The sequence below is a fragment of the Anopheles aquasalis genome, chromosome 2 (genome assembly GCF_943734665.1).
Source record: "Anopheles aquasalis chromosome 2, idAnoAquaMG_Q_19, whole genome shotgun sequence".
Lineage (NCBI taxonomy): Eukaryota > Metazoa > Arthropoda > Insecta > Diptera > Culicidae > Anopheles > Anopheles aquasalis.
The window spans coordinates 11902501-11912500 of record NC_064877.1 but is presented as its reverse complement, the minus strand read 5'-3'; the positions used below and the strand labels follow the sequence as shown (position 1 = coordinate 11912500).

At 45.3% G+C, this 10000-nt stretch overlaps 2 protein-coding genes and 7 non-coding genes across 9 annotated transcripts in view; 3 read left to right on the top strand and 6 right to left on the bottom strand.

The window, feature by feature from the left end:
- The window catches only part of LOC126580992 (uncharacterized), a 7371-nt gene extending 3913 nt beyond the window's left edge, over positions 1-3458 (bottom strand). Inside the window, exon 1 of the mRNA XM_050244373.1 lies at positions 3384-3458. Within this exon, the coding sequence (XP_050100330.1) occupies positions 3384-3436 (53 nt within the window). The 5' untranslated portion in view covers positions 3437-3458. The remainder of the gene's footprint in view (positions 1-3383) is intronic.
- Positions 42-113, bottom strand: Trnad-guc (transfer RNA aspartic acid (anticodon GUC)). The gene has a single exon. It is a non-coding gene; the product is annotated as a tRNA-Asp (tRNA).
- Positions 354-425, top strand: Trnad-guc (transfer RNA aspartic acid (anticodon GUC)). The gene has a single exon. It is a non-coding gene; the product is annotated as a tRNA-Asp (tRNA).
- On the bottom strand, positions 774-845 carry Trnad-guc (transfer RNA aspartic acid (anticodon GUC)). The gene has a single exon. It is a non-coding gene; the product is annotated as a tRNA-Asp (tRNA).
- Positions 1374-1445, bottom strand: Trnad-guc (transfer RNA aspartic acid (anticodon GUC)). The gene has a single exon. It is a non-coding gene; the product is annotated as a tRNA-Asp (tRNA).
- On the bottom strand, positions 2147-2218 carry Trnad-guc (transfer RNA aspartic acid (anticodon GUC)). The gene has a single exon. It is a non-coding gene; the product is annotated as a tRNA-Asp (tRNA).
- On the bottom strand, positions 2643-2714 carry Trnad-guc (transfer RNA aspartic acid (anticodon GUC)). Its single transcript has one exon. It is a non-coding gene; the product is annotated as a tRNA-Asp (tRNA).
- Trnad-guc (transfer RNA aspartic acid (anticodon GUC)) lies at positions 2988-3059 on the top strand. Its single transcript has one exon. It is a non-coding gene; the product is annotated as a tRNA-Asp (tRNA).
- A 2410-nt stretch (positions 3459-5868) lies between the features above and the next one.
- On the top strand, positions 5869-8694 carry LOC126570165 (putative sodium-coupled neutral amino acid transporter 10). Its single transcript, XM_050227715.1, has 4 exons — positions 5869-6088; positions 6160-6277; positions 6356-6758; positions 6837-8694. The coding sequence occupies exons 1-4, from the start codon at positions 6002-6004 to the stop codon at positions 8581-8583; spliced, it is 2355 nt and encodes a 784-aa protein (XP_050083672.1). The 5' UTR covers positions 5869-6001; the 3' UTR covers positions 8584-8694.
- The last annotated feature ends 1306 nt before the right edge of the window (positions 8695-10000 follow it).

Sequence of the window (10000 nt, the reverse complement as noted above, 5' to 3'; positions counted from 1 at the left end):
TAAAGCGAGGAATGTGAAATACGAACACAAAAAGAAATCGCCTCCCCGACGGGGAATCGAACCCCGGTCTCCCGCGTGACAGGCGGGGATACTGACCACTATACTATCGAGGACTTGCTATCTCAAAATTTTGATGATTTTGAAAAATAGTTTGTTCCCTTCACAATGTTTTCCTTTCAAAATCGAGGCAAATGATAAAGGCAAATAGCATAATATTTCATGCTAAATTGTCAGTAGAAACTTGTCATGGGCATGACAATAAGAATATTAAAGGATTGGAAGTCGCAGTAAAGCTCAAGATTTACGTTGCTTACTTGTAATTTTTAAAATCATCAAAATCTCCCCCTCCCACATCCTCGATAGTATAGTGGTCAGTATCCCCGCCTGTCACGCGGGAGACCGGGGTTCGATTCCCCGTCGGGGAGGAAGTTATTTTTTAATTTTGCTTCTCCTATCTATATTTTGTTCAAATAATTATGATTGTTTTATCCAAAAATACTCTTTCAAACTTGGCACAGGTTCAGACAAGTCATTGCCTACAACAAGCTCGAGTAAAGAGTTAAAGTTCAAAATCAATGTGAACTCCACTTGATTGGTACATGAATGTTACTATTCATCGACTGTAAGCAATTAAAAGGCAGTAAAGCGCACTAATGGAGCGGTGGCTAACTATTGGCTAACTAACTAACTAAGACAAATATTTAAGAATCAAATAAAATAAAGAAATACGGTTTGTTGAACTAGAACAGAAACAAAAACCAAAAAGGAATCTTCTCCCCGACGGGGAATCGAACCCCGGTCTCCCGCGTGACAGGCGGGGATACTGACCACTATACTATCGAGGACTTGTGAGCATTGATGACAAAAGTACTACCAGACCCTTGACTGTTTACAACTGATGTACGATAAGGCTAGAATGTCTACTACTCCGAACGTATCCTATACAGGATGTGCTGTGCTTCAAGCACGAAGGCTGCTGATCGCTACTAAAGTCGGCTGAATCGTCTGGTGCGCTCGATCCTTGATTTATCCTACACGATCATTTGTAGTGTCTGGTAGCATAAAGACATGATCCCCGTACCTGACACTGACCAGATAGTTTATCATACACACAAAGAAACCGCTAACCAAATCGCGGTTACACAAGAACGATAACCAATTCGCATCGTTATTAATTTCTTCTGCAGTCCAGAGCATTAGCTTGTATTTGAAGCTCTTACCAGTGAGCCACACAAATTTGTCCCACGTTTCGTCCAAAATGCGGCAAGTCTTGTCATCCTGAGGAAGGAAATCACTGCTGCTCATAGAAACCTTTGTAGCAAAGCAGAAGACAGGAGACACAATCCACCAAACAAAAACCAAAAAGGAATCATCTCCCCGACGGGGAATCGAACCCCGGTCTCCCGCGTGACAGGCGGGGATACTGACCACTATACTATCGAGGACTTGAGACAAAAAGTCCTCAAAAACGTTCAAATCGATATGTCACTAACCCATACCTCCTGTATTGATCGACAAGCCCTCAACAGTTTTTGGGTGGCCTCCCATCATCCTCCAAAGGAGGAACGGAACTCCAAAGGGTGTCGATGAATCTCTTGTGCATATGTTGTTTTATCAATTTGGATTCGATAAGGCCTGGCAAAACATCAGCGGTAATAGATGGGAACTTCATAGAGGAAAACAGTACAACGAATGCGTGATAACAAAGATTTTTTTCAATCTGTTGTTAATGGCATTTGAGGCATATCCTGACAAAGTAGCGCACGGAGTTTTTAAAAGTCCAACGTTCGCAACTTATAGTTCAGCGTAACGGGCAGGACATTAGAGACATTATTGGATTATTTTGTTTGACGTGCCTAAGCATAGTTTGCTATTCAGAGAGGTGAGGTTGGGGCTCATGCACTCACCCTTGATAACATATTATTTAAGAGGAGTTTGTTTTCTAATGAAAATGCTATTGTCTATCACCTTCGAAAAAGAATACGGCAAATGGACAGTAGCAGAGAAACTAAAATGATTAGGTGTAGCGGGTTGGTCCTGCACCTTATTCCATCTGTATTGTAAATGTATATGATGCTATATTTCTCTTATGCGAAGATAAGATGTACAAAGGAAAAACGTCAAATAAAACACGAAAAAGAATCTTCTCCCCGACGGGGAATCGAACCCCGGTCTCCCGCGTGACAGGCGGGGATACTGACCACTATACTATCGAGGACATGTATAACCTGGCTCCCAAAATCGTACTTACTCCTTTACCATGAGCACTAGAAAGTTTAGTGAACATAATTCGAACTATTAGTATTGATGGTTTACAAACACAGCACAAACCAGCCAGAACTTATAGATGCAAAATCCAACATGCCTAATCAATTCACGGTTATCGAGGAATTGTGAGCTCAATGGCAACACAATGGAAGCTCAAAAGTACTAATTCGACGGTATGCTCATGGCTTGGAAAAACAAACAATTAAGTAGAGTGAAACAAGTGCAAAGCTGTTTGAGAATACAAGAAGATTAAAAGTCCCCAATCTTTTAAACCGCTGTACTCTAGTATTTCTACGAATAAACTTACTATTGTTTGGATTATTAGAAGCATATAAATCAAATACCAAGCAATCCACCACTAAAAAGGATAGCCTCTCCCCGACGGGGAATCGAACCCCGGTCTCCCGCGTGACAGGCGGGGATACTTACCACTATACTATCGAGGACTTATATACTATTTTTTTTTGTTTTTTTCCCAATGACTCCTTTGCAATATTCGTCAACCATAAATTACACAAAAAGAAATTCGACAAAAGGATGATTATCAACAGTCACTAAAGAATCTATCAAAGGATAATTAATATACAATAGTAAAAGACACATTAATACTCAGCAGTGAAGCAGTAATTACGTAAATTAAGACAAGCTACCAAAAAGTATATGGAAGATCGCGTTGGGGAGTTGCGGAATTCAAAACTATCGAAGACACCCCCCTCAGGTCCTCGATAGTATAGTGGTAAGTATCCCCGCCTGTCACGCGGGAGACCGGGGTTCGATTCCCCGTCGGGGAGACCAAAAGCCTTTTTTGCTAATGTCTTGTTGCCACTCCAACTGAATTAGTTTCATCCATTCATTAATTAAGCAAAGAAATCCGTTCAAGACGGAGAAAATAATATTTTACGATAGCTATAAGTGAATCAGATAGTAGGTTCGAATAGCATTCCATTCTACACAAAAATCTGTCCCAATTGTGAATTCGAAGACCTTTGCAACTGTCCGACTATAGAATTTGTCGATAAGTAGCTTCTGTGCTCTTACTTATTTTTAAATAGTATCCCTTGTTGGATTAACGTTCCCTAAAGCAACCCCGAAAATTCATATTGTGTCACACTTACCTTTGATCTGGCTGCGCTTCGCGAATGTTGAACCAGTAGTCTAAATCCTTCATCGTTGTTTCGTAAGACGCTTTTAAATCTTGCACATCTTGAAGCGCTAACTCCCGTCCCTCACGAATTCGAAATGTGTCCAGGAAACTGTCCACAGCATCATTCACCATTTCCACCATCTCGGCATACGCATTTGGTTCGTTGCAACGTACCTGTGGTCCTGGACCACGCAACATATTCAACAATGTCGATGATCTTCCTCCACGGATCGTTAAATCAACGACAAGGTATCGGTATCCGGTTACACCCAGTTCCTGTATCTTTTGCTTAACTATGTTGGCACAATCCAATGATTTAAACAGTGCGGTACAAGATACACCGTCCATCCAGATTGCTCCAGGAATGTTCTCTGCGGCCCACTCGTAGTAGAACCCTTGGAAATCACTTAGCACATTCAAGTTTACACTGTCTAGCACATGTTTAACTGCTGCTATTGAAATGAGTTCCTCGTAACATGCGCTGGGAATGTGTGTATACTTTAACCAGGCCGTTTGCTCAACCGCTTGAAGGTTAGCTTCGTGCTTTGCCAATTCTATCATTTTTTGTGTTTGGTCGGTCACAAGTTCATGTAAGTGCTGCAACAGAGTATCCAGGGCAATATCATCGTTTTCTGGTGTATAACTTTGACAGAGTTCCTTAAACTTGTGGACCTGTTCCAAATGGATCCTGAGCAATGAACTGGCGTTACTGGATTCTTCTTTGGCCTTACGGATGCGACAGTTGAGCTCGGCATATTCTTTTTTACGTTCTCTGAAAAACAAGGACATCAATGAATTACTCGTTTTCCAAGTTGCTTTGCGCAGTAGATTACTTACAGCAAATAGTCAGTCCGGTAGGGATTGCGGCTGACAGATGTTAGTAGCTCCATGGAATCATTGTTCATGAGACAGCAGGAGATCTCTTCCATCTGGTATACGTCACTGTTCACATCCGGTATTTCGCTGTATAACTGGAGAATGCTTTCCACAAGGGACGCTATCTTGTTTTGGAAGCGTTCAAAGTTGGCCACTTGTTCTAACTTTGCCTCGGTGTCCTTCAAATGTACCGCGTTAACATCTAGTGCACACTGGAGCTCATGGTTCATCAAGTCGATCCGTTCTTTCACTATCTCTCCCATGATCGCAAAGTCCTGCTGTTCTTTACATTTTTCCAACAGCAGCTCCTTCTGCTTCCGCTCGTTGGTCAGCCGCAGCAACTCGGCCTTCGAACGCTCGTATTCGCCGGCATAGCGGAACCCTTCCACGGAGTACACTTTGCGGATCAGTTTCTGTAGTGTTTTATCCATGCGTGTTCTTTCGCTCGACTCCTGCAATCGTCGCTCAAGGTCACTTATCTTCCAATCACCATCGAACAGTTGCAACGACAGATACCTCTGCCTCAAATAGTGCTTCACAGTTTGATCTTCCGATTGTAGTTGGGAGAGGGTCTTGCAACTAAGGCACTCGTACATAACTTTCCAAAGCATGCCGGTGTTTGGCACACTTTGGGAGAAACGCTGCTGGGATAGCAGCAGATTCAAGTCGGGGTAGCGTTCAGTGCCGTAGAACACCCCAGGACACCTTAGCAGAAACTCCTTGATCGGTATCTTTATGGTGTCGTCTACGAGTATCAAGTTCGTGCCAAGTTGCCGTTCGAGTGTTACTCCCTTGCCGTCGAAAGGCAAGGTGTTACGTTTCCGGAGTAGGCGGAAAGGATCGTTCTCCGTTTTGAGTCGAATGGAGATGCGCGATGTTAAGAACAGCGGGCTGGTGGATGGCTCAGATGATTGGGAGAAGAATTGCGCCAGCATATGACGAATGTTTGGACCGAAAATGGACATCCGCTTTCCCAACAGAACGGTGGCTTGGGTAGTATCTCCACCATCACCCGCACTCGTCACCTAAAATGAGGAAGCGCCGATTAATGAACAAACCATAACTCTTATTTACAGGTTCACATACCCCGATAATCCGCATTTCGGCGGAAGGTTCGCAACACTAAATAATTTCACAAAAAAGTCCACAAAACGACGCCGGAAGCCGCGCGCGAAAAATGACGCCTCAAGTCTTGCCGCTTTGACGCCAGCACTGGGATTCAAATTCCAGGAATCCGTTTTAGAAAGCGTTCTCCGTTTTTAGGAATTTAATTTAATAATGAATTGAAACACATTCAGCACGGTGGCACGGCAGTGGACTGAAATTGTGAAATTTATCTACTACAAAAACCATTTTTGCGTGGAATTTAAGAAATTCGAATCGAAAAATTAATTAAAAAGTTCTTGAAAATCACACCACCACACCATCTCTGTACGCACCTTGTGCGAAATCTCGACCAGCTCGTTCGCGTGTGTACCCTGTGGACACAGAACATTTTTTCGCTCCTGTTAAAGCTTAACATAAGCGAGAAAATGTTCTGTGTCAACGGGGTGTGTCTGTGTCGCGTATGTGTGCGCTTGTTTGGTTGCGCCGCGTACGCAACGAGAACAAACAGTTTTTCAGCTGGAGTTTTTCTCTATCTTTTCTCGCTTTAGTGATTAGAAATAGAACAGGCTCGGCAATGTACTCAGCTGGTGGCAGTCGTCGAACGTGATGGAAACGAACTCCGTGCAAACGGTCACGCTAACGAACAGTATCATCGGAGTGGGCATTTTGTCTATGCCGTTCTGCTTCCAGAAGGTAACCGAAGCTTTTTACGGAAAAACCCAGCCTCGTGGATTCATATTCCTCTTTCGTTTATCACTTTGCAGTGCGGAATCGTGCTCTCGATAGTGCTGCTACTGCTCAGCAGCTATGTGACCCGCCTCGTTTGTAGTTATATGGTCAAATCGGCCATCATCTCGAGGAGGAAAAACTTTGAACAGATCGGTAAGTGGGCGCCGGTTTCCACCGTTTCCGGACGATACGATACTGATAGAGAACGATACTTTGCTATTCAATCGACAGCTTTTTACGCCTTTGGATCGGCCGGCAAACTGCTGGTGGAGTTATGCGTGGTCGGCTACCTACTGGGAACATGTATCGCGTACTTCGTGGTGGTCGGTGACCTTGGGCCGCAGATCACGGCCAAGATACTGTCGCTGGACGAGAGCAACACGCTGCGATCATGGGTGATGATAGTGGTGACGATCGTGTGCATCATCCCGCTGGGTATGCTCCGGAATGTCGACAGCCTGGCGTCGGTCTGCTCTGCCTCCCTGGGATTCTACCTTTGTCTCGTGCTGAAAGTAATGTCCGAGGCCAGCAATCAGTTCCACCAAAGTGGCTGGTTCGATCGGTTGGATCTGTGGAGGTGGAGCGGTATACTGCAGTGTATGCCCATCTTCACAATGGCCCTTTCGTGTCAGATGTAAGCACTCGAAATTGTTGGCGCGCATCTGCTGTCGTTGCTACTAATGTCGCTTCCGGCGCTTCGTTTTTTTTGTAGGCAAATATTCGAAGTGTACGCTACGATGCCCACGACATCGCTGGACAAGATGAGCCGTGTCATCCGCCAGTCCACCAACATCTGCACTCTCATCTACGTCGCGATCGGTTTCTTCGGCTACGTGGCATTCAATGGGCACCGGTTTTCCGGTAACATTCTGGTAGACTTTTCACCGTCCTTCGTGAGCGACGTCATCAAGATCGGGTTTGTGCTGTCGGTTGCATTCAGCTTCCCGCTGGCGATCTTCCCGTGTCGGGTCAGCCTGTACTCGCTGCTCTACAAACGGTCCTCTGACGCCCACTTGTACATTCCCGAGTCCAAGTTCCGCCCCCTGACGGTCGTCATCGTTGTGGTGTCTCTGATAGTCGGACTCCTGATACCATCGATCGAAGTGGTAATCGGTCTGGTGGGCTCAACTATCGGGGTGGCCATCTGTTTGATCATTCCAGCAGCGTGCTACATGACGATTTGCAAGACAAACATTAGCGAGAAGAAGGTCGCGCAGGTGATGATAGCATTCGGGTTTCTTACCATGGTACTGGGAACGTATGCCAATCTGCAGGCGATAGATAGTACTGCGAGCGAGAAAAAGTACGATATCTCCACCGCCATTCCACTGGAATCGATTTTTGAGGAACCCAAACCTAATGTGCAACTGACGAAAGGGACGAGCAATGATAAACTTCCACAGCCGCAACCTCCCGAGAAGATAATACCAAAGATAAATAAATCGCAAGAGTTACCCAAGAACACGCTGGCGAAACCGAACGCACCGGTAGTGCCGGTTCCGAAGCAATCAGAATCAAAACCAGCCAGCGAACAGGCACGTGTCGGTGTTAACCAGGATGCAATACTGCAAAAGGGACAATCGATCGCTGTTGAAGAGAAGCAAACGATTCAGAATGAGATTAGTGAGCTGAAAAACGAAAAGAAGGTGCTCGAGGAAGAAATGAAAAACATCAAGGAAGAGCTGGTGAAGAAGAACCAGGAGTCGGAACAGCGGAAGAAACTGGACCAGATAGTGGAACCAATGGCGGTACCAAGTAACGCCAAGCTCCAGGAACCTCCAGCACCACCACCACCGCTGGAACTGGCAAATGAGCCGCACAAGAATCCCGATCGTCCGAGCGATCCGATCGTTAAACTACTTACCGCCGGTGGTACCAATAAAACCGTCCCTCTGCCGGCGGCCAACGTTGGTGATGGCACTAATTTTGTGTTACAGAAGAAACCGCCGGTGCAGCCGATAAACGATGCCGATCGGGTACCGATCGAAGGTGGCGGTGAAGGCGAACTACCGGTGGATCTGAGAGCGGACCCAGCGGATACACTACCAGCAGTATCCGATCGCAATCAGACGGAAACAGATGCCATGCATGCCGGTTCCAAATCGGAACCAAAGTATGGTGCGCTAGCAGAGGCTAAGAAGGGCGAGCAGCAACCCGCAGCAGTACCCGTGTTCCAGAGCAAAGCGCAACAAGAGAAGGCAAAGGAAAGCGCAGCACCGTTGCCACCGTTACCGGTGGAAGTGGTGCCTGAAGAGGACAAGGTGGCAAAGGGGGAGGAACCGCCAGAGCGGAAATCAAAAGAAAGCGGCGAAGGGGCCGCCGGCAAGCGTGATTTGTTAACAATGCGCTTTAAGCGCGAATCGGAACTGCAGCTTGGGCACACGGTGCAAGCAGACGAAAACTGTCCCAAACCTAGCGCCACAAACTCGGGCGTCGTTACGGTTGATGAAGAAAAGTGATCTTACGAAGGCGAGAGGAAAGGGAGAGACTGGATTCGATGAAATCTCTAGACTGAATAAACGTATATTTTTTGTGGTTTTTGATGTATGTTGTCGGAAATTTCCATCGAATTGCGTTGGTGTGTTGTAACTTTCCTTTTCGAGAAAGAAACCGTTTTTCCCCTTTTCCTTCGATCAAACGCGAATAAGAGTATCGATTTCGATGCTCATATGCATTCCATTTCGGGTCAATCGCATCGGATAGAGATGAAGTCGTTTGTTTTTTGCGCGTTATGACTAGCTGTATCATCGGTGCATCTACAAATTAGCTCGCTCTTTGTTTCGTTGCTTTTCTCCATCATCCGCTACAGCCGGCCGGCGTTGCATTAATTTTGAAAGCGAATTGATTTTTATCTTCCTCTCCCGTATCTCCCCCAAAGCTGGCAGCTATCATAGATTATCTGGTGCATTCGTGCCATGCCTTTTTTGCTCCTTTCAGTGTAGTGCAATTTAAGAATGGTTCGGTTTTTGTTGTGAAAATGGAACATGGCTCATTCGAAACAACAATCGAAAGGATAAAACACAACACGACAGGGCACATTCGGTGGTGTTCCGATGAAAAAGTATTTTTGTTCTCGTACTGCTGCTCGTTCGGATCGAAATCCTCGACCAGTGATTGTCGAATACAATCTAATCATATGAATAATTGATGGCCTCACCCGGGGAGGGTGCGTTGCAATCGAACACACGAGGTCGCGAGCCCTGGATGCGAGTGCTGGAGTGATTTTCCGATTCGATCCGAATAAAAAAAAATCGTCAAGCATCGAGCGACAATATCAGAGGAGAAAAAGGGAACCGAAATGCTATAAAATGTTTGCATATCGATTCAAGCTGGAACCCTTAAAATGGGAATAATTCATCACCGAACGCACTGTATAGTTTTTGGGTGTAGATCCGTGGTTCCGATGTTTTTAAGGAAGCAGAAGGATTAAGAAGCTTGATGAAAACATTTTGCTGCTCGAATTGAGTAGCTGAAATTACGCTTGTGCGATGTAAATTTGCTGGCGAAGAACGACGCATAGCGGGGTATTAAAAGGAATTATGCTCTTTTCGGCTAAAGTGTTGCCCGTAAGCGTAAGCCCGCGCGCGATGCACGAAAGATGCAAATGCAAAGTTTTCCACCTTTTGTGTCGAAATGGGAGCAATTATGATAATGCTAGAGCGATGCGATGCAGCTGCCTGTAATGTTCTGGATGCTGATACTCGGCGGCATTCGTTTATTTTTTGTGTTGTATTCTGGCGAGAGAGACTAGAACGTGAAATTTGTGTTACATTGGACTACTTCTTTCGGTGAAATTCCCTCTCAAAAGGTTACTAGTCATTTGCAAATGCATTTAAAATTCTTTACCAGAAGCAATGTTGGTCGATGGATGCTCAA